At 42.2% G+C, this 24573-nt stretch overlaps 1 protein-coding gene across 6 annotated transcripts in view; it reads left to right on the forward strand.

Annotated features, from left to right (window-relative positions):
* Positions 1-24573, forward strand: part of IQSEC1 (IQ motif and Sec7 domain ArfGEF 1) — a 351634-nt gene that overhangs the window by 76676 nt on the left and 250385 nt on the right. For all 6 annotated transcript variants that reach the window (XM_040593160.1, XM_040593161.1, XM_040593152.1 and 3 more), the window contains exon 2: positions 634-663. In XM_040593160.1, coding sequence (XP_040449094.1) covers positions 634-663 — 30 coding nt within the window. The remainder of the gene's footprint in view (positions 1-633; positions 664-24573) is intronic.

Genomic DNA, 24573 nt, shown 5'->3' on the forward strand with positions numbered 1-24573 from the left:
CTTTGTTCCTGTTTTGATAGAATTATCTCACCTTGAAAAACTATACTCTCTGTAACTTGGTATATCTTCTCTCTCATCTTTATACATGTATGAAATTCAGACAAGTGTGGGTTTTTAAATATTTCAAATTACTTTTATTTGCAAGCCTTAGCCCTTTCTGCATAGTGCCTATTAAGCCTGGGGATTAGATTCCTAAATGTATTTGCCTATGACCTTTTCAGCTACAGAGTGAAGAAAAGCAAAAAAAAAAAAAAGAGTACAAAGGTACAAGCTAATCTGCTTCTAGAATAACGTTAGAGGTTGGTGCTTTTCACTTGCAAATATGGAACATAAATCTTTGTTATTGCGCATTTAAAGAAGGTCTTTGTTGAGGGTTCAGAGGGTCTCAGCCCGTATTTTAGTATTGTGGTCACTGGCTTCCACTGTTAACTGGTTTTTAACTTCTAATAGATCTATTCTAAACTTAGACTGGTTTCTTTAAATGTGTTATTAGTAGGGAAAGTACAACAAGCCTGAGAAACTAACTGAAATACAAAGGGAGAGAATGCATCAGAAGGTCTAGCATTTTTAGACTGTCTGGCTTATAAATGCTAGAAGTAATTATGTCCTAAATATTTGTGTATTACTTTACAGGTCTGAAGGTGAAAGTTCAAGAAGCATCAGGTATGTGTACATTGTATTTTTTCTGTCTTGATGTCTTTGGTCTAAGGAAATACTGTATTTCAAAAGCATAATTTTGTTTGAAAGTGTTCAATTGAAACAGATTTTTTTTTTTTAAATGTGGATTTTATTGGTACTACTTAGCATGCCATTTGTATTTTGAATAAAGGATCTTCAATCTTGGATAAGTTCAGTAATAGATAACATGATATTTCCTAAACGCTTCTGTCTCCAGTATGGCTTAAGACTCTATTAGTTTTGATAATTGGAAGAGGTTATTTGTAGTTCATTTTCACTGTTTTCAGTCCAAATACATACTCCATAGTCATTTGTATTGGCAAAGCTGTGAGCCAGCTGCCTGCCAGTTTTTGGGGGAGCATCCATGCTGGGGAGAAGTCCACGGACGTGTTCAGGCTTTCTTAGTAGTTTCCTCTTCTTGACAGCAAGAACGTTCATTGAGTTATTATTACAATACTCGTTATGCACTTGGAAGATTGAGATAATTTAGGGAATTTAATGTAATTATCAGGTACTTTTAACTTATTCAGTATTTTATACTTGTTAAGGATATTTTTAAAAAACCTATCTCTGAAAATGTGGCTGTGAGAGTCGGACTTGCAGAGTACATATGCTCTGGAGAGGACTGAAATGTTGAAGTTACGTACTTGAACCTGAAAGTGTTCCATGTTCATTAGACTGTTACAATCAAGCAGATGCCTTGATTCTTAAGCAGTGTGACCATTTATCAATGATAACAAGATCCAAAATACTGTCTGTGGGTTCACTGTAATACCCATGAGCTTGTTTTAGGGGGATTATCAGGACTTTGCATCTAAGGAAGTGGTATTTTATTTGTGTGGGGTTTTTTCTTTTTTTCTTTATTACAAGAACAACAAAAACAACACAGCAAAAAAAACCCCAACCCAACAACAAAAAACAAAGCCAAGACCTTCCGTTGCAGAATTAAAAATCCAATTCTTATTGATAGGTGTGCAGACTATCCACAAAAACAGGTGAATTGCAGAATAATTGATCTGATATCAGAAAAACAGGGGTCTCCAGGAAGTGTTCCGAGACCCTCTGAAATGCTTTTTTTTTTCATCAAGCAGAATTTCAGACCAGTGTATGGCACTGAGCTGAGCTCGAGGCTCTGCCGGGGAAGCTGTAACATATTTGAATATACAGAAGCTGTAACATATCTGAATAAACAGCAGCTGCCCCGGACCAAATGGCAAGCTGCTGCAGTCCAGATTGTAGGAAGATGTCGGAGCTTTATTCCTTGGGGATTTTTAACTCCCAATGGGGTTGCCAATGTGCTGGCAAGCTGTGGAAAGGCTAGTGCTGATCAGCTATCGCAAAGAAAAAATAAGTCCACTGGCATGAGAATTTACAGAACTATAACTGAGGTCACATTTCAACCCCTGACAGTCGTTCTGGTTTCAAACTGCAGAGTCTCCTGCAGGATCTGAGCATCCAGATGTGGAGGCAGCTGCTGAGCACCCCGAGAGTCAAGTTCTTCTCCTAGAGGCTGTATTTTGAGGCATTTAAGTAGTGTGGAGATGCAGCTGAAAGCCAGTTACTTCAGATCTGGTTTGGATGCTACCTAAACCCCAGTGTTACCAGAGCTCCAGCCCTCGCTGTAGCATGCGTCGGTGAACCGAGATGATTTCATTGCGGGGTGTGCACGTGTCGTTTGGCTGCTGGGTGAAGGGGCTGGGCTGCAAGACTGGTAGAATAATGTTTACATGTCTGGCCAGATAAATTCCACACCTTAGAGGAAGGGTCTGCTCAGACTCGGTGCGTCTGTAGAAACTGGCACTACTACAGGGAGCATGTTTCTCCCATGCGCAGGCGTCAGGGTTGTGATAGTGACAATCAGCAGCTCGTGTTCTATACGGAAACCTGCGGGCAGGCAGCGTGAGGCTTGGAGCGCTGCTATAATCTTCTGGTTTGAGGCTGTTCAGTGAATTAATGCTGTTATTCAGCATGCACTTGAGTTACTCAAGGACAGTTCCAGACTTCTGTGATAACCTAAAATTAGGCGAAGAGATGCGTGCGGTCGCGGGCAGTGCAAGCAGGAGGCAGAGCCATATTCCTCCTAGAATGGTCTTTCCATCCAGCTCTTCCATCCTCTCTCTCAAGTTGTGTTTCTTCAGAGAAGAGGTGAAATGTCACCGAGAACATGCTTTTATATTTCTGCCTGCATAGAACCCTGGTCAGCTTTCGTCTTGTCTTGGGCAAAAGCTCACTTAGCTCTTTACCTGTGTCTGGGTAGATGCTTTACATTGTGGTTAATTTGCTTCAGACTGTTTTCCTTGATTTCTGCCAAATGAAGATGAAGTGTAATCATCTCAGATGAAATCGGGTCAGTCTATAGGGGATAGTGCTTAAATATCATTCCTCCTCATGGAAATACCAGGAAAATACTGGCAGATCCGTGTGCTGACTGTACTGTGCCAGCATCTTCTGCCAGATTGTTCAGTTGGTTCTGTGGAGTGAAGCATGGCAAGGAGCTGCGAGCAGGTGAGGGGCCAGGAATAAAACATATTGGCTCAGCACTAACTGCACCAATACTGCGCTGAGGTTGGTTAAGGGCTTATGTTTGCAGTCGGTAAGGGAAAGTATCAGGATTGTAGCATTTGACTCTAGCATGAGCACTGAAGGTAAAAGGATCACTGTAAATAGAGAAGCCGCTGTGGTGGTTGGTTTTTTTTTTTTTTTTACATCCTTTCTGCCAGGAGATTGCTTTGAGATCAGATGGATGGCTAGCTCAGCACGTCTGTCACTGAAACCTGTATCCTAGGACAGTCCAGTGGCTTGTGACACAGGAGCAAGACCGTTCTCATGTTCAATGCTACCGGGGGTACGAGGCGACCCAGTGCAGTGATTAGCTTTTACTTTTGCACTTCTAGCAGATGCAGAGAGAGAAACAGATCGCTCTCTTGAATTCCGTGTGGGTCAGCGCTGGATGGCATGGGCATCGAGCTGTGGAGCAGCTCTGCTCTGCATCAGCTTCATCCTTCTCCCTTCCCTCCCTGCTTCCTGCCAAACCTGCACCACCACCATCCTTGTTAAACTTTTTAATTCTTCTAGGAGGGTCTTGTTAGAAGTTTTTCTTAGAACTCTGAGCATTACGTAGAAGAATTAGGATTCCAAAGGGCAGGCAAATAAATGTATGTTGTGGGGTTTTTTGGCTTGTTTTGTCCCTGTCTTTCCCTCCACCACCACCACCCCCACCCCCACCCCCCTTCCCCCAGCTGTGATGTGCAGCTGGGTCTGGCAGGCCATACCAGTCTGGCACCAGTTGTGCCATGGGACTGGGAATCCCTCAGTTCGGTTTAGTCTCTGCCAGTTGAGTGTAATCAGACTTTTGTCTGAGAGATTTGGAATAGCTGGCATTTTCCAGACTGGAATGGAATATCCACCACAAGTGATACCCTAGAATTTTATACTGTTGCTCAGTTGCAAAAGTTATTGCCTTGGTGCATTTGTTTTTCAGTAGCTTTATAGCTTGTCATAATGATGAAAATTTATCCAAAGAATGTTTTGAAGCGTCCTGAAATGCAGCAAATGCTGAATCTGACTGCAGAGACAAAGCTGATGCAGAAAAGCAATATGATTCCAGGTAATACACTCAAACAATTAACAATCATCTTGATTCCCCCCCCACACACCCCTTGGCTTTCTCATTATGTGACCAAAACACCACTATCCTATTGTTTGTGCAAGCCCTTAAAACTCTTTCTGCATATAATATTGTTGTACTGTAATAAACTTGCATTGGTTTCCTTTTGGTGAATGCCCTGTAATTTTCAAGTCTAGGTATTTGTTAAATCTATTAAAATGGATAAATTGCATACTCAGATGTAATGAACACATACACAGTGAGCTATGAAATTGTCAGTGTGACGGTCCTTTTCAATTATCTGTCTTCGTATGTTTTCAGCAGAAAATTTAATTTGGTTTACAAGCAATTCTAATATTTAGTAGCATGACCTGACAGTTACAGATATGACTGTATATATGTAGTATAATCTATCATACTAAAATTTGCAAGAATAGCATGTCTGAAGGTTTAGTAACCAGAAGACGTTCCTCTTAAGTCTTCTATGGACCCTGCGTGTTTTCAGGAGCACAAGGCAGCAGAATGGAGGATTCAAGCAGCGTACGAGGTGCAGAGGGACTCAGAAGATCAGTAAGCATCACTGATGAGCAAACCTCTAAAACCTCTCCAGAAACAATACCTCTGTTCTGGCTTGCCTTCCTTTCCCATTTTTATTCTTCTAAGAGATTAACAGTAGTATGAATGGCTCAGAGACCTAAGATTTAATTAACCATTTCCCTAGGTATTCTTTTGCTGCTTTTCTGCCAGTAAAAGAGGTGAAATTAATTATGTTTGAGATGACTGTAGCTACTCCACACAATTGCTCCATGGTATTGCTGGTGTAACACTGCTACAGCTGGTGTGTCAGTTGGTCGTCAGCAGCGCAGAGCATCTCCCAGACCCTGTCCCAGCAGCCACCCTGTGCAAAATAAATCTTCAGTCAGACCACTGGAATTCACCTGTCCTCTTTAGGGTTTTGTGTTTCTTTCCAGTTGTGTGCTTTTGAAAGGAGAAATGAACGGGGTAAACTCTAAAGTAACAATACTGCATAAAAGCAGGGTGTTCTTATTGCTCCTGAACTGAGAGGTGCCAAGGCTGTTGCCAGAAACCTGTGGTGTTCCATGAATATCCACATAACTAACTTAGGAAAAATGCAAGGAAAGAGGGGAGAACCTGAATTAAAAAAAAGAAGAGAAAAGGGTCAGTAGAAGCACTAGCTGTGCAGAAAACATCAGCTAAGTTATTTAGCTGATCCAAAAGAAAAGTCTCGGCCTGTAATTCTTCTCAGTAAGTAAATAGATGGAGGAGGTGTAAAGTTTTGTGTTAGTTAAGGGCCATGCAAAAAGGCTAATTTCATGTAAAGGTGTACATTAGATTAAGTGGAAAAGTAATTGTCTAGTTTAATTTAGAGCAGGGAAGGATTGTACAAGTATCAGCCTCATTCTGTGCTGTGGGGAGTGGAAGGAATGGCTGTTAAACAGACCTTGTCAAACTTCAGTAATTGAGACAAAGTCTAGCAGGAAGCAAAGTTTTGTGTGTTTTTGTTTTATTTTACCCCAGTAAAATCTACTTTGTGTGACTCAGCCTTCTCTCTGATAACCTGCAAAGTACAGGTTTGGGGGACTTGGAGACAGCTGGACTCATAAAACTAATTTCCAAGTTCAAATGTATTGCTTTGCAATCCAAGTGGCTCGGTGGGTGCATCTGAAGAGGGCCTTTTCTGGCTGGTTTGCATCCCTCCATAAAGCCTCTCTACAGTTTTATAACCCGTCCTTAAAATGTGCAAAAGCACAATTTGTTACTAATTAAAAAAAATCTTTCAATAGATTTCTACATAAATATCAGGCTGACCCTCAACAGTAGAATGGAATATGATGAGGTTCTTGATGTTAATTTAAACTAGTTTTATTACTGCTGTATAAATAAAATATATGGAAACAGCTTCTAGTAGCTGAGATGGCTGTGGAGTTGCTCACGGCTTTAAAATTGCAAAGCTTTAATGTGAATTTCAGAATGAAAGGACAGCAGTATGTTAGATCAAGTTGTCAGAAATGTTTGTGTCATCTTTAATAGTTAACTCCACGCTTGTAATATTAGAATATGGTTTTTTTTTCCCCTAAAAACAGGATGGAAGATCTACTTTTATGGAATGAATGAGTGCAAAACTTAAAAAAAAAAAGTTTAATAAGATTGGGAGTATTCCTATTTATTCTTAGAAATCTGTCATCCTGTGCAATGTGGAATCATGTGAAAGGTGTGCCGTAAGGTATGGGACTTCCCAGGAGGGGGGGATACTATTGATGTGGAAGCCTTTGTACCATGCTCACATCAGCGCTCTGCCTGTAGTTTTTGGTCATCTCCTTGAGCAATAGGAACAATTCCTCCTTTTCACCCCACACTGTACGCTCTGTCTCTATACACTTAACAAATATTTTGTAAGTGCCTGACTTCATTGGGATGACTGCTTGCCTTCATCCCCTCGCGCTTCATTTTTGTGCTGTGAGTGATGATAAAGTACCGGGGCTGCTGGGTCCATGCAACCCAGGGCTGCCAAGGAAGGACATCTGACACTGCAATCTTCTCGAAGAAAAAATGATTGTGACTAGAGGGGAACGCAGCTTGCCCCAGGAGCTGGGGCCAGGTCCCAGGAATACTGCCCAGGGATGGTGTATACTTGCTGACGTGGGAGGGCGAGCTCAGGTGCTGGAACCACAGGACCAGCAATGAGGAAGTCTGGTTTCAGGCCCAGCATCTTCCCCACAAGGCTTGAGCTGCGTCCTTGCGTTTAATTGTGCACTTGAACCACACTTGGGGAACTGGGTGATGTTTAAGACAACGGAATGTTAAATTCTAGCTTTAGATAAAATTATAAAAGTAGTGAAGTCTGGAGATGCAAGCATTAGTGTGTGAGCGTTCTTAAAAGGTGAGCAGTATTTCCAGAGTAGATTTTTTTTCTTCAGTAACTTACATCTCTTACTAACATCTTAGAATTAAGCTGTTATTAACAAACAACTGTAATTGTTTTTTCCAGATGTTCTTGAAGCTGATGAAAGCAAATTAGCCCTAGATTGTTGGTATTATTGTTTCTGAAGCCTTGTGCCAGCATTCCTGTTTGCAACCAGAATGTCTGTTCTGCCCTTCCGACTGCCAGAGGACCACACGCTTATCTATAAGAGTTAATACCGGACTGGATTTATTTTTCTCCAGACTTTGCATTGGCGTTATACCTTAGAAATTGTTTTATGAAATGGTATGTGAAGGATTAGGAAGGCTTACTAAAATCAATAATCGGTAGAATCCAAGGTGCTCAGAAGGTTTCTCACAATTTGTTTCTGCTAAGCTCTGGTGTTGCACGGAACTGTAAGAGGCTCTTGAGGCTTGTTAGTTGTTTAATTTTTTGACTACTTAGAAATCTGGCAGTTAATTGGAAGATCTTTCTCGGAGGCAGAACAGCATCAGTGTTGTCTTGTACTGTTACCTGTTTGACCATTCAGAACTAAATTTGTAATCGGGAGAGGAACTGGAAGGAAAAAACCCGCACAACGCCACAACCAGCTGGTGCAAACGATGTTGTCTGTGGTCAAAGCCCACGGTAGATGGTTGGATGATGGTACAGATAGGTGAGCTCTGGACTAAGTGTACCAAACACCACCATTGGTGAGTTAGTTTGAAATGAACTGATAGTAACATAGTGGTCAGGTTTGGGCCCCTCACTGGAAGAGGGATGTAGAGGGGCTGGAGCGTGTCCAAGGATGGGCAATGGGGCTGGGGAAGGGGTTGGGGCACAAGCCCTGTGAGGAGCGGCTGGGGGAACCGGGGGTTCAGGCTGGAGAGGAGGGGGCTCGGTGGGACCTTATTGCGCTCTACAGCTGCCTGACAGGGGCTGCAGCATGGTGGGGGTGGGGCTCTTCTCCCAAGTCACGAGTGATAAGACAAGAGGAAAGGGCCTCAAGATGTACCAGGGGAGGCTTAGATCAGGTATTAGGATTTTTTTTTTCACTGAAAAGGTGTTGAAGCATTGTAACAGGCTTCCCAGGGAGGCAGTGGGGTCTCCATGCCTGGGGGTGTTTAAAAGCTGTGTAGACGTGGTGCTGAGGGACGTGGTTCAGTGGTGGCCTTGGCAGTGCTGGGTTAATTGTTGGACGTGATGCTCTCAAAGGTCTTCTCCAACCTAAATGATCCTATGACTGAATATGTTTTGTTGGGTGCTCTGTGACATGTATGGGATAGGAACGCCTTTTCGGTACACAGTGAATGTAAACTGTATTGGTGGTGAAAGGGTTCCTGATCAAACGGGAATTTTTGCTCTCTTCGCTGTTGCTTCAGCAAGGCTTGTCTTTGTGAGACATGGTAAGAAGGTAACAACTTGCGTGTCAAGCAGAATAATCTTCTTAGATACTCTGCACAACCAATGTAACTGCAGCGCGTGGGCTGGTGGCTGATGGCAGTCCTTCCCCGTCAGCCTTCTGAGGAAAGTCACAAGATTCTCTGACAAAGGAAGCAGGGAATGGAGGTTTGGGTGGTGATTGCAAGACACTTGCCAAGTTGGGAGAGGGGAAGGTGATACTGCTTCATGCAGCCAGGTTAGCTGGAGTTTTGCCTCTGTTTTTAGTGTGCTCATGTATCTGAAACTACCGTGTGCCCTACCTACACCCCTGCCCTGCTCGGGGTATACGGTGAGTTGATTTCATCAGAGATTGTAAATCGGAGAGCAGAGCATGGCCATATATATGCTTTATATGGCTGCCCTGACAAGGGAAGCCACTGTCTGTTTTCACAAATTTGTCACTTCATGTTCTTTTTACTCTTAAGTGGAATGAACTCACAGTAGTAAAGCTTTTTCCTCAAGTGTAATTGCATTCAGTGTAACAAAATAACTTGGCAGCATCAGTAGTGGTATTTTAGGCACTTGATTTTTTGGGAAAGAGATTATGGGAATTAGTTGTAAACTGGAAAGAGACCTTCAAAATTTCCTGGTGATACTGAGTGCCTTTTTTTTTTTTTTTTTTTTTTAACTTGCCTAGTTAGAGGTGTTTTAAAAGTTTCTGATTTTCAAAAAAAGGTTGACCATATACCTGAACAATCGGTCCAAGTGTTATAAATTACATATCGGACTTGCCCAGCAGAATTATTAATGTGATCAGCAATTACATTCTAAAACGTAATTTTCAAAAAATTAAAAAAAATTACATGCCAGTCCAGTATGGGTAGTTGATCAGTGACTTTTTAGCATTCAGCAGCTGCAATAGTGTAGGTATTTTAGCAAGTACAATTTCAGAAAGTTAACAATGATAATGTAAGTCAGAAGCATACACTTTATTTCATAAGCCTTCTATTGTTTTTACACATCCTCTGTTGGAAGAAGAAAAACAAGAGTCATACTGTGCTTTTTTGAGGCAGTTTAGTCAAGAAGTGAGTTAGCAGAGTTCTAGTTCCCCAGGTATTACAGCCAAAATTATATCACTGCCTCGGAGCATCCTGTGTAACTGCATGGTTGTGCTAGCTGGTGGGAGGGGGGGCGGCTGAGGGGACCTCTTTAACCTGAGTCTTCAAAAGAAGTCCACAATTCTGTGCTTCCTATAGTAAGGGTTTTATTTTTCTGGATTGCTTTTCAACATGTGTTTCATGACTCAGAAGTTTCAGGTACTGTAAATGATTCTAAGCATCAGTGCCATTACACTGTCTATATTTTGTAGAAAAAAAAATCTGTGTGAACTAAGGTAACTGTCTTTCCCTCCGTTAATGCTATTACCTTAGACTCATTTGGCAAGGAGATACAGTAGTGTTGTACTGATAGGTGAATTAAAGGGAAAAATGCTGGATTTTTTTTTTTTAAATAGTTGTGTAAACATGAGTAGGTGTCTGCAGTTTAATGGAGTTTTTCATTTCAGGTAGTGTATTACACCGCTATTTTTGACTTCTGAATTACTAAGATTCCAATTTTTATACTGAAAAGTAGAATCAAGTCTTGCTAAAAACTGGATACCATCCAGGTGGATAAACCAGCATATGTAAGCATTATGTCTAAAATTATTTGCACTGGAAATAGATGACTGTAATTTGTATAAGTTTCTAAGTACTGATTGTGCTCAACAGAATTCTCTTGACAGGCTGGCAGTTGTTGAATTTGCAATCTGTAAAAGACAAAGCTTTGTAAGTGGTTTCACATTAATTCAATGCAGCTAGTTTTTATACTCAGTCCTTGAAGGAGTTGTTCTTGTTCAGAAGTAGTCCCATTGGTTACTGTGTAAGATAAGGCTGCCTTAATGAGCAATATGTGTGAACAACTTAATTCAGTAAGTTGAGTGCTTGTGGTGCCACCGGATTTCTTTCTTGTGTAGATAAAGTATTTTGGATTTCCTTAATGATTTTGCTGTTCCATCTCAGTTGGTTTTGTTCTTTTCTATTAGAATACACATGAAACACGCTAAATCTAGGGGATGGAATATGAGAATAAAGAAGGAAAAATCATAGACTATTTTATACTTTGTGTAGTTCGTCGTGTTCTTCAAGGGCTTTGGTTAAAGTTGGTCTGGAGCATCTGCTGAACAGTTTGTAATTACCCGGTTGAATTCTTGTTTCCATGCCCTCACTCTAGGCAAGACAGGCAGGACTCATGTGCGTTTTGAGTAAAACTTGACACATCTGTTAGCTGTTTGGGACAATGAGAATCACCTCTAAATGAACTAGTGTTTTCAGCGAGCTGAAGGCAGCCTGCTGTGCAGCTCATACTAAATGAGGTTGCCTTCTGCCTCCTTCATCTGCTTTTCAGAAGAACATGGAATCTGGGTACCCTTGTGACACAAATTTTTCCCTGGCCTGTGATGTAGGCAGAGATGTGTCCATCACATACAGCTGGTGATGGGGGCAGGTTTAGAACACAGAACAGTGGCACAGTGAGTCCAGCAGAACCGCTGCTGTAGCTGGTGCAGGAGTTCCAGAGGACAGGGTATGAGCTGAAGTTGGTTTATCTTATGAATTTAAACTAGGGCTTTTTCTTTCCTTTTTTTTTTTTTTTTTAATGGAGGTGTGATTATATTTGCATAGCCCTGTGAGGACGTGAATAATAAAATCTGACTTTAGGAATAGAATTAACTGGTATAATTTCCTCTCCACTAGAAATAATCTACACTAATTATTGGAAATACATGTGCATGTGCAAACTGATAGGATCATGAGTAGAACACAGTGAGTTCTGTTAATGATTTGTCTCTATGTACTGCTGATAAAAAATACCTCCTTGTGTATAATCTTTCTTTTGAAAGAACTCGTATGCTAGACACTTACAGATAGGACTTTTAGCCAAAGGTACCTTGCAATGCAAGATGCAAGGTTCAGGCACAATGCAGCAATGTTTACGTAGGAGTCTGTGCATTGACAACTTAAAATCAAAGAGAGAACATTCACAATTTTTCTTTCTGATCTCAATGCTTTACACAAGTAGTCATGGTTAGACTAATTCAATCCAACAGGAAAATGTGCAGCAAAAATAGATGTGTAAAAATATACTGATGCCTTTTTCCCTTTTTGCTTTTTTAAAATCTATATTCTTGGTAGTTTTATGCCTCAGTGTAATTCAAGAATGAGCCTTGGATTAGGAGTGAACCGTGGTTTAGGTATCTGGTTCCTCATCTGAACTGTTTTAATGATACTTTTGGAAGTATTCCAGTAAGTGCAATTGTCAGTAAATGGAAGATGCAGTAAGCAAACGTGTATTGGAGACACTGAGAACAGAATCATGTGCTAATAAAAACATAAAGACAAAAAGAACAACATTTTATGTTATCACAGTACAGAAGAAAAATCAGTATCCTAAAATAGACATCATAAATAATTGGAATCAAGGCTAAAGCTTTGTGTGTGATGTAACTGCTTCCGAGGAACTATTGAAGAAGCGAGTTGGAGTGGTTGTGAAGGCATGTTTATGGCTGAGGTGGTGATTGTTGGTTGATTCCCTCCCCCCACCCCCCACCAGTTCTTCCCCTGCTTTCCAGAGGAAATGTCAATTTTTGTACCATTTTTATGGGGCTGTCAATAGCTTTGTCTGTACTCAGGGTGTTCTCAGAAGTTCCTGACTTGTGGTGGCCACGCGGTCCTGTTCAGAGGCATGGGGAGTGGAGTGCACCACTGACAGGGACCCCTGCCAAAAATCAGGTGGGGCTGTGGGTGCACTGGTGCTGTCCGTGAAACTGAAATAGGGCACAACCTTCTGTGGGGTATTTGTGTGAGGTGGATGGAGAAGTGGAAGGAGAGCAGGAGGAACAGATGCCAGTAGAAGTCAAGAAGTGCTGTTTGGGTGGTTACCATCCTTACAGCCATGCTCAAGCCCTTGAACCCCCCAGGCAGGGACTCCTGCTCACTTAGGAAAGTAGGAGACAGTTTTGTACACTTTCTTATAAACTCTCAGAACCTGCTGGGCAGAAAACTTGGGCTGCTCTTCTTCAAGAGTCCATGGTACCTTTAGATTAGGTACAAATCAGACTACTTAAATGGCTGGTCACTATCACCACCAGTAATTTAGTTTGTATTTTACTGAAATGTAACCAGCTTTGCTGTTAAAAAATGTGTTTTCCCTGCTCTAGGAGAAGTGTTGAGAGGTCTGAGCTGTGTATTGTGCATATTGGAAGCTGCTGTGGCAGCCTCTTGGCTGCCTTTGGAAAGTACTTTTAGAGTTGATCTATGGGATACACAAGTTGAACTGAGGAGATGTTGTCCGTCTGATGTGGACAATGAGGAGGAAGGATTGGGTGTCTAGGTCATTGTGTGCCAGTACAGGCGTCACGGCAGCTGCGTGTGACTGACGCCTTTGGGGCAGCTAAATGTTTTTACGGGAAGCAAGTTACAGAGCCTGTGCTTCTAGCGCAGCCTGTAGAGCAAAAACATACTATTTTGAATAAATGTTACTATTCAGTTCATAAATATGGGAACACTTTTTTTCCCGAGACCTACTTAGAATTTTTCATTATTTGGCTTTAAAAGTGAAAGTTAACTTTAAGCAAGATCAGGACAGATTTTTATTTACTAAAGGTGTTTGGAGAGGGAAAAAACCCACCACGACAATACGGCTACCTGCGCAAGACTAATGAGATCCCAAGAAAGGTCAACCTTGAGTCATTCCCGTACGTGATAAGCGGGGGAAGGAGACAAGGGCCTCCTGTTCCAAGCTGGTGGGGTTTGCAGGCTTTTTTGGTGGTTTGTTTGTATTTTTGTTGGGTTTTTTTTTGTGACTTTAGTTTTCCTTTATTTATACTTTGATAAATCTTCAAATTTCCTCACACTGTGTGTGAACATTCCCCATTTGGGAGGTGGGGGAGAGGACAGGTTTCTGTAGTGGGTTATGGCAATTTTAAGTTGACATTAGAGACTTCTGAGATGTGTTTTCCAGTATTAGGAAAGAGAACCCATGTAGCTTTTGTGCATAGAAACAAATTGTGCCTCTGGCTGTAAGTTTCCCAGTACAATTTGCAATAACCGTGGAGATGTCTTACACTAACATGCTCATACAGGGGATTGGATGAGAGAAGGAAAAAAAAATCATTTACATATATAATTGATGATCATAGAAGGGTTTGGGTTGGAAGGAACCATAAAAGACAACCTAGTTCCACCCCTGTGCCATGGGCAGGGGCACTAGACTGGGTTGCTCCAAGCCCCATCTTTGAACACTGCCAGGGTCAGTCATTTATAATCTATTGCACACGTGGTGTGTACTTGAAAGCAGACTTGTGAACTGATGAACAAAACCTTTATTTATTAGAGAAGTGTAACTATGCTGAGCTTGGGTGAGTGGTGGAGTGTAGGTGTAGACATCCTTGTGTTCTGTGATATGGAAGTAGAGGCCAAGGAGTTCTTTGAGTTTGGTGAATGTGTTGCTTTTTTTTTTAGTGTCTGGTCCTAACGTTTATCTTCAGATTGCTGTGGCCACCAATATCAGAGAGATATATCACTAGATTTGGTAATGGTAGCAACCAAACATTATATCACGCGATTTCAAACTATACGCATGTTGTTCTACCTTCTTTTGTAAATGAAGCTGTAGATTTTGTCGCCTTTTCAAAGATGAACAAAACTAAGTAAGACAACTCTTCATGCGTACTTCTTGTTCTTAAAGTGTAGTGAAGCCTGTAAAGGTTTCTGTGACTTCTTTAGTAAAAATAACTAACTGAAAGCCTTAACCTTTTGTGCCTCCTTGCTTTGCCCTATCATTAGCTGTCTTCTGTTGAGGTTAAGAGGAGAAAGTAAAGCATTTTAACTTATCTCCGTAATGGATGCCCTTACTTGCTGAAATCCCATATTGATTCTACAGTCTTATCTGCTGAACATATCTGTAAGTACCTGTCAGCTAGTCTTGCCTAATTTCTGCCATCAATTTGGCCTCATTAACTTATTGTTGATTAAATCAAGCACACTACTTGGGATACCCCTGTCATTTATTTATAACAGTTAACTTTATCAGGGGAATAAGATTCCTCCTCTGAATTCTAATGCAACAAACAGTATCTCTATAGAAAACTAGAGACTGGAGCCAAAATTAATAGGGCTGGATGGAATACTACATACACTTGGCATGTGACACATGGAAAAAATAGTTTGAAGGTAAACAGACTTGCTCCTGGTTTTAGTCAAGCTTTATTCTGACCTGTATTGTGTATGGTGCAAAAGTCCCAAGTCGTATACTCAAGAACTACGTTTTGAAGTGTTGTAAGGGTACAGTTAGAGAACGTTCTCTGGATATCTTCAGCCTTCCAATTTCTTTGCGTGCTTTTGTTATAGAGTCAAACTTAATTTGATCTTCAAAACTTTTGAAGTGGTAAAGACTGGAGCATATCACTCATACTAAACAAACCTTGAACTTAAATCAGTCAAATCCTTCCTTTCTAGATACTGTAAACCAATCGTATGCATGAATTAAGATGGCTTACCATCATTCAGTTTTTTTAGGGAAAAAAAGTCCCTTCGTGCTCAAACAAATATAAAAAATCCATCAAGAATTCATTTAAATTTCTAGCCTTCTAATAAACCCCTCAGCTCTGATGCATAAATCAAGGAAAGTTTCCACTCTGCAATGAAGATGAGGATTTCAGCTCACACGTTGTCATTTAATATGTGCTCAGAATATATGGAGATAAGCTTGACTTGCCTGAGATGTCACAGCTCTTTATTTTTTTCATCATCTTTTTTCTGCTGCCTTTGGTTTTGAAATGAACTGCTTTGAAAAGCACTGCTGTAAGTAACCTCCTGACCAATGCGTGTCTTTGCAAAAATGACAATAGACTTCTCAGAAGCACAGCTACAGAGGACTATATGCTACCGAGATAACATTAGCAGGATATCTGAGTGTCGCTTTGATTGTGCACTTTATCAATTGTAAGTGAGTGTTTGACTTTGAAGAGCTAGGTCTGCTGTGACTACGGACTACTATGTTATTTGTAATCCTTTGGCACTAAAATATGCTGTGCTTCCTGAAGTAATTGTGAATTAATTGGCATTGCTGCGCTGCATACAGCAGATGTAATCTGGTTCCTTTAGAGAATGCTTTCCACAGCATCCTTCAGAACTGAGGTATCAGAATAATTTAAGTCTTACGTCCAGATCTTGGAGAAATGCATAAGGACACCTGGAAAAAGGTGTCATCGTAGAGTAGTGTGCACACTGCAGAGGGAAGAAATACAGTGGTCATTGCTTTGGGATGCTGAAGAGAGACTTAAAATAGCACTCCCTTAAAACTGATAGCATAAATAGGCCTACCTTTAAACTCTAAACCAATCTATACCTGCTTTTGGAGAGTCATCTTTCTTGGAAGCTCAAAGCAAAAGTCACTTTTCCAAATCTGGATTCATAAGAAACAGTTGACTTCTGTTCTAGCAGATTTTCTGGACCCTCTTAGGAAGAAGTATCGTTCTCCTCTAAGGCCTGCTGTAGCTGGCAGCTCACGTAAGAGAATTATTCAGACAAAAAGCAGAGCTACTAAATGAACCAACAGTTGGTAGCTACTTGGCCTTTTGTTGTAACTACCTGATTTATTTCATGAAAAAAGAAATCTGAGGAAGCTGAACAAACAAAGCAAGGATGCTCACGGCTAATTACGGACTCTGTAAATATGGCTGAGTCATCCATGAATCCTGTTGTCAGCATTTTTCACTGTTCTTGCATTCTGTTTAGAAAAGCAAGGAATGGTCTGCCTAAGTATTTTGGCTAGATCCAAAGAGGACTCTAAAATGTCAAGGCTAAGTGACTGAACATTTCAGTAATTTCTGGCTTCACTGCTTGTCTAATTTGCTTCATAATCCTTGTTCTATAGAGCTGGAGGAATTTTTCTTGGACCTGCTCATGAACTGATTAAAATGGAGGAGGTCTGAAGGCGTTATGCTGATGCCATGGTTTCAGAGTCCAGAATGTCTGCTGGATTACATTGTAAAAGAAAATAGTAGAGGGCTTCACGCCATTGCGTTTCTGCTAAAACCTGTGGCGTTTGCCACCGTGTGCCCACGTTCTGACTGGAAGGTTTCATCAGAGTAAGCCTGGCTCTGGGAGGTGGCTCTGTCCCTGGAAGGGCATGCTGTTGGTGTGCTGGAGGGGGATGGCAAAATGGTCTGCAGGGCGGGAGGTGCTCTCTGCTCAGTCAGTTACTTAAACGACCGATTCTTTCAGTTGTAGCTCCAGCCCTAATGTGATCAGAATCGCTTCTGTCTCTTCTTGCCCTTGCTCTATAGGATCCTTATTTTATGGCAATCCATTCTCTTTCTATAAAGACGGAGCATGTGGGAGATCGTTCTTTCAAGCCTTTGCTTCAGCAGATGAGTCATTTCTCAGTGCTTCAGGGTAGTGAATGTACCTGCTTTCTTGTGATACAATCCTTGCAATGCCTGAACGTTATTAATGTAATGCATGTGACACACAAATCTGTTTCTTTAACTGCAGTCTTGTTGAGAAGAGATGATGGACAAATTTTTGGAAGCCAGGCTTTTTGTAAGAAGAAATCAGTGCTATTTTGATAGCATAAAACGGAAAGGCTACATGTTCTCAGGATCTACGCTTTGTCTCTGTAGTGGTGCTTCATTATTTTAAGGGGTTTGCATAATTGTGGCTTATGTCCTTGTTCTCTCCTAGGATACGCTTCATAATAACTACAAAGTTTCCTAAAAAAACCCTAAAGTAAATCACAGTAACATTAAGTTTTCCTCTGTAGAATGTATGGTTTCTACTCCTTGAAGACCAAGCCCTTCTTTGGTCTTGTGGAGATACATTCCAATACTGTAGATGTTCTGAGACAACATAACATACTTTGCTGGTCTGAGTGTTAAATAGTCAAGATTTAAACTGCTCTTCTGATGCCTTGCTGGGAGCGACCCCACTTCTAAATTGCATTAGATTGTTGAAACTATAACAAACACCCCAAACCACACACCCCATTATGTAATGTTGGGTGGAATGAACTTAATTTAAAAAAATAATCAGGGAAATACTTCTATGGCTACTCTAGAAATACGAATAGCAGCTGGCCTTTTATTCCTCTGCTAACATTGTACATCCTCACCATTCATGCCTAACCTAAGTCATTACCAGTCTGAGGGTTTTATGGAGGTCTTTTCATGTAGTTCAGTAATGAGCGTGTTCATTATCACTTTGAGGAAAAAGATCCTGGTGCTGTTTCTTAGATAAAATAGGGCAATACTGAAGGTTTAGGATTAAACAAGAATCATAAAAGCTGAATTTTTTACTTTTATATTTGCACTTAACTAGTGGCAAAATTGATAACTACTGCCTGAAATGATGTAGGAAGTTACTAGGCAATGGGTAGTTAACAATAGGAGGAGGGTGGAAGGGTACCCTAAGACACTTGTATGCAAGCAAATCAATTACTGGTTCCTTATTCTGAAAGGATCATACAATTATAGAATGGTTTGGGTTGGAAGGGACTTTAAAGATCATCTAGTTCCCGCCCCCCCCCCGCCACAGACAGGGACACCTTCCACCAGCCCCGTCCAGCCTGGCCTTGGGCACTGCCAGGGATGGGGCACCCACAGCTGCTCTGGGCAGCCTGGGCCAGTGTCTCACCATCCTCAGGGTAAAAAACTTTTTCCTAATACCTAATCTAAATCTACCCCCTTTCAGCCTAAAGCCATTGCCCCTTGTTCTGTCACGACATGCCCTTGTAGAAAGTCCCTCCCCAGCTTTCTTGTACCCTTTAGGTACTGGCAGGCTGCTGTAAGGTCTCCCCAGAGCCTCCTCTTCCCCAGGCTGAACAACCCCAGCTCTCAGCCTTCTCCATAGCAGAGGTGCTCCAGCCCTCTGATCATCTTCGTTGCCTCTGGACTGGCTCCAGCAGGTCCATGTCCTTCTTGTGCCGGGGGCCCAGAGCTGGCTGCAGTACTGCAGAGGAGAGGGGTCTCACGGGAGCGCAGCAGAGGGGCAGCATCACCCCCCTCAACCTGCTGGCCATGCGGCTTGTGATGCGGCTCAGGACACTGTTGGCTTTCTGGGTTGCAGGCACACACAGCTGGGCCATGTTGAGCCCCCCCAAGTCCTTCTACCTCAGGGCTGCTCTCAATCCATACTGCCCAGCCTGTGTTTGTGCTTGGGTTTGCCCTGACCCAGGTGCAGGAACTTGCACGTGGCCTTGCTGAACCTCATGAGCTTTGCACAGGCCCACCTCTCAAGCCTGTCGAGGTCCCCCTGGACAGCACCCCATCCCTCAGGTGGGCCAACCGCACCACTCAGCTTGGTGTCACCAGCACACTTGCTGAGGGTGCGCTCAATCCTGCTGTCCATGTTGCCAACAAAGATGTGAAACAGCACCGGTCCCAGTACCAACCCTCAAGGAACACCACTCAGCACTGGTTCCACTTGAACATCAAGCCACTGACCACAGCTCTTTCAGCACAACCATCCAGCCAATTCCTTATTCACCGTGTGGTCCATCCATCAAACCCACACCTCTCCAGTTTAGAGACAAGGATGTCATGTGGGACAGCATCAGATGCTTTGCACAAGTCCAGGTAGATGACATCAGTTGCTCTTCCCTCATCCCTCAATACTGTAACCCAGTTGTAAAAGGCCACCAAATTTGTCAGGCACGAGTAGCCCTTAGTGAATCTGTGTTGGCTTTCACCAGTCCCCTCCTTATTTCCCACGTGCTTCAGCATAGTTCCCAGGAGGATCTGTTCCATGATCTTGCTGGGCACAGAGGTGGGACTGACCAGCCTGTAGTTTCCTGTGTCTTCCTTATTTCCCCGTTTAAAAGTGGGGGTTATGCTTCCCCCTTTGCAGTCAGTGGGAACTTCACCGACTGCCACGACGTCTCAAATAGGGTGGGGAGTGGCTGAGCCACATCATCCGCCAGTTCTCTCGGGACCTGTGGATGCAGCTCATCAGGTCCCGTGAACTTGCGCACCATCAGGTTCCTTGGATGGTCTCGAACCCGAACGTCTCCCACAGCAGGTGGCCCTTCATCCTCCCGGTCCCTGCCTTTGCCACCTGGGCGGTGTGGCTGGAGCACTTGCCAGCGAAGGCTGAGGCAAAAGTCACCGAGTACCTCAGCCGCCTCCATGTCCCAGGTAACCAGCTCTCCCATTCCCTTCCAGAGAGGGCCCTCGTTTTCCCTAGTCTTCCTTTTACCACCAACGTACCTACAGAAGCTTTTCCCGTTGCCCTGGATGTCCCTGGCCACATGTAATGTTCTCGGGGCTTTAGCTTTCCTGACCTGGTCCCTGGCTGCTCGGACAATTACCCTGTATTCCTCCCAGGCTACCTGTCCTTGCTTCCACCCTCTGTAGGCTTCTGTCCTGGGTTTGCCTCGGTCCAGGGGCTCCTTGTTCATTCCTGCAGGCCTCCTGGTGTGCCTCCTGGAGCTCCTCTTCCTTGGGACACCACTCCTGAGCTTGGAGGAGGTGATCCTTTACAATGAAGTGATTCGTGAAACTTGCCTGTTCTCAGTTCCAGTTACAAGTGAGAAGTATTAGCTAGTAAAGTGTTGTAAGTAGAAAGAGTAAGCGCCTTTAACCTGCAAAAGAGGAGTTTTAATTTCTGTTCTGACTTCCAGAAGATAAAACCTAGGCTGTTTTTTTGCCACACTTTCTCCTAACAGGAGTGAAAAGTAACTTACGATGTGGAGGGAATTTCCATTTAAATTTAAGAAGTAAGAAAATGTAGTCTGGAGTGCTCTCCATGGGCTATTTCAAAGTAAATGCATTCTTTATTCTGTACGTTCTCCAAGTGACATTAGATCTTCTGCTTGAGCATCTTCCTGTTTTCCTGTGTCACTGCAGCAGCAAATAAACTCTCCTGCCTCTATGATGGAGGATACGAGCAAACATCTGTCCAAGTGGCATGAATTTCATGCAACTGCAAATAATTTTCATTAGAAAACATAAGCCTGTAATTTATACTCATTTTTGGGGGGGAACTTACACTAGTTTTCAAAATTAAAAAATTGAATTGTCGTTATGACCTTTTAATTGCTTTGCAGCAGATGGAGCTGACACACAATGCCTTTCTATGTTAGACCATAACGTGTGCTTAACTGATTCTTAAATGAACTGGTGGTAAAAATCTAGATTAAAATTCCTATTTTGAAAGATAGTGTAGTGTGCATGTGCTTTTTGGAAGACCAGGTAATGAAAGCAGGAGCATTTTGTGTGGTTGTGTGCTTTTTATAGGGGAAAGATATATATGTAGGTATCCAGGTTTAGACTGTTTCCTTAAAGTGTTGATGTAACACTTTATTCATTACATTTATTGTAAATATTGGTTTTTCTCTTGGCCTTTGTTCACTTTGCTGTCTTGCGTCTTTATTGTGAGCCAGAGGAAAAAAGCCATAAGCCCAATATTCAAAACCAGTATTACAGTGGAACAGTTTATATGCAGATAGAGCTGAATACTTGGGATGCTTGTAACAGCTACATTTTCACTGAGAGAAAATTTTTATTATAAAAGTTGTAGAAACGGAAAAAAAAAACCAACCCCAAATTAATACCTTGGTTTTGTGTTGTTGCAAAAAGCTTAGGGAAAAACTTGGAATGCTGGTAATGGATTTGGAATTAGGTGCTTGGTGTAACAGGGATTGTAGGGGTGATCCATGCAGCCAGGGCTCTGGTTAAAAATGTCTTGTACTGCTTTGAGGTAGGACAAAAAAATGGGGAGGAATATTATTTCACCTGTCACAGAAGTGCACACTTCTGAAGTTTGACATATAGAATTAGGCATGTACTGCAAGTATCCAGGCAAAGGTAAAAAAGCAGCAATATTACCCAGCGCGTGCTTAATAGCTTTTCAAACTGGACATCCCAGTTACTAGGTTTCCTTGGGTCTTGCAGCTGCCTGGAGCAAAGAGCACTGTATCAGGAAGGCTCTTGCCTTCCCTGGAGATGCCTGCACGGCCGTGTATTAGGGCATAGGTGTGCCTTGTGTTTGTATTTGTTGTTTGGGGTTCTTTTGTTGTGGTTTTTTGGGTTTTGGGGGTTTTTTGTTGTTTTTTGTTTAATTAAAAAAAAGCTCTTAACAACGTGGTTGGGGTACTTTTGTTCTGATAGCAAGAGGTTATCGTGAACATGCTTAACCTGCATTTGACAATCAGGGTTGAACTGACTGTGTGAAGATTGGAGGTGACTTTTAGAACAGTAATTTTGAAAAAGTAGGTGTTTGTACCCACCCCCACCCCACCATGCCCCTCGCCAACTCCAGCTAATTGCTTCAAAGCAGCAGAATTGCATATAATCTGAAAACATTTTTCCATGTCCCCTGGGCTTTGGTAGGTAAGAGAGTGTGGTTGCAAATCTAGGACAAAAAAGAGGTGGTAAAGCAGTGTTAAGGACAGGGATGCAAGCTGTTCCACACCTTTGCTGGTACAGGGGCAAGATTCCGATATTCTTTGCAATTTATTTATTTGTCCCTGAACTTGAGGGTGAATCCAAAAAGGGAGCTATTAATAAATTATTGAAGATTTGTTCTGCCGTGGAGTACTAGGACTATCCTGTATTAGGGTCCTGTGCTGCAAAATGTCTGGGATTCAGCTGAGATTTGATCACTTAATTTAACAAAGTGATTAGATTATGGCTGTAGTAAGCAGAAATGCTGATTGGACAAAACAGATAATACTGTGAATTACGAAGAAAAGGTGAATGCTGATTTTTTTTTTGTCTGCGTGTGCACACTAAATTAATACAACTTTAAAACTCTATATCCACACTATATCCATGTTAGGTGTTTTACTGTACTAACGTTTGGAAAGAAGATAACACTGGCTTTGAGGATTGTTACCTCAATGTCTGTGATAATGAAAGACACCTACACTTAAAATTAGGAATAAGTAGAGCATGAAATACTACACAGTGTCCATGATGAGAAGTTAGAAAAGTGTTTAGGAAAAAAAAACCAAATGTAGAGAAAACAATAAACTTGGCATTGATAGATCTTGGCCAGCCAGATGATGTCAAGTAACTTCCACATCAACTTGAGTGCACTGAATGCCTCAGAATACATTTTGGTTGAGCTAGTTTTAACTAAGCTTATCAAATTTTAACTAGGATATTTTTTACTAGGATTCCTGCAAACTTTGCCCGTGCTTACAAAGCTGCTGGTACAAATGCACCACAAGTGTGAGTTTGGGAATGAGTAAATTTCCTTGTTTACATAAATAAGGTCAGGAGGGCACTGTTCTTGAACCAGGGTAGCTTGGAACAGAGCCTGCAGGTGTGGTGCAGATGACCTCTGTGACTGACCCTCACCGCTGCTGTCTGTCATCTGCCGTAGCTTTCTCTCTCCAGTATCTCACTGTTCTCTTCTGTCCATCTGCAGCGGTGGCTTTTGGCACCCTCGGCAGCTGTGTCGCTGGCCAGGGGCTGTGTGGAGCACCAGCAAGGTCCTGGGAGCATCTGTGGCCCTAACGCTGTGTCAGGGGAGGAGGTGCCAGGAGGGGAGAGGGAAGAGCGACTGAAGTGATGAGTCCCTGGGGGGAGCCCGATGACCTTGGGGTGCAGCAGTTCAGCCGCGGTCTCTTCTTTGAGTCTTTCCCGCGGAATCTGTCTGGCAGCCAGGCAGTTGCAAACTGTATTTAAAAAGAAGCGACAGGGACTTCAAATAGCATCCTAAGTGCCATTTTCTGTACAAAATAATGACCAATACTGTGAGATAAGAGAAGGCTTAGTGCATTTTAATAACTTTATAATGAATAAATCATCTTTATAAGGTTAATGAAAGCAGATACGATGTGAAAGATGAAAATGTGGTTGCTATTTAGGAATTCCTTTCTAAAGTGTGTCCCTCCACGGTCTTGACCAAATAGTCTCAGAGGAACTGTGGTGTGAATTTATGATGTTTAATGCATCTAGCAGTCTTGCTACCTAATAAAAGTAGTCTATCTCCAAATATTTACTGAACTGCATCTTACATCGCATTCGCATATCTAGCTTTTCTTCTCACTACATGACTGTTGGTCTGCAGTGTCATAAATACTGAAAAATGGCATGTAATTAAGACTATTTTCTATTAGTAAGACTTGTCATTGAACTAAGGGCAAATATTCCAAACACAGAGCAAAATCCTGCTTTTGTAGACACTTTAGTCTGTTATGCTGACACTAAGTGGGTATTTTGATATGTCAAGTGACAAGATAAACACAGCACAGTTCACTATTGCTGCTTTTTATAGTTTCATAATGGATGTTCTTCACTCTTAAAAAGGCACTACGCAGCAAAAACTCATTCATTGCGACTGCTTCATTTAGTTTAAACTGGCATATAAAGAGCTTCAAGAATTGCCGAACCCATTTAGAGGTTAAAACGCAAGTGAGAATTTATTCCTTTGAAGTACATATTCTTTTTATTCTTCCTTTTCCCGATTGCTTCTTAGGTGTAAAAATTAAGCATCTTCCGAGTGTCTGTGCCTGTGCTGCCCCCGGCTCAGACACGTGCGTGTAGAGAAGCACACACATGGGGTGCGGGCACGTGCACTGCCACCAGAAGGGACGTGGTACCGGCCTGCGGAACGGAGGGAATGGCAGCGATTTCCTTAGGGACCCTACCAAAACAAACCCAAGGGTCACCAGCTAAATACCTAGAAACCGACTGGTTTTGCTGGGTTAAATATACGTAATGTGTATATGTTGTTCTTACAGAAGGGTAACAGTGTTTTTTATAAAACTCTGCTGCCAGCCCCGCGTGCTGACCTTGGCTGGAAGCGGACGGTCCCTCTGCAGTCCGGGCGCGCTGCTGTTTCTGTGGTTAGCTGCACAATGGGTGTAAGGCTGGAAATCATACGTGACAGGGTCTCGCTGCATTTGAAATGGGCTCTGATTTTTCTGATGGTTTGTT

Source organism: Falco naumanni, chromosome 4, assembly GCF_017639655.2.
Source record: "Falco naumanni isolate bFalNau1 chromosome 4, bFalNau1.pat, whole genome shotgun sequence".
Lineage (NCBI taxonomy): Eukaryota > Metazoa > Chordata > Aves > Falconiformes > Falconidae > Falco > Falco naumanni.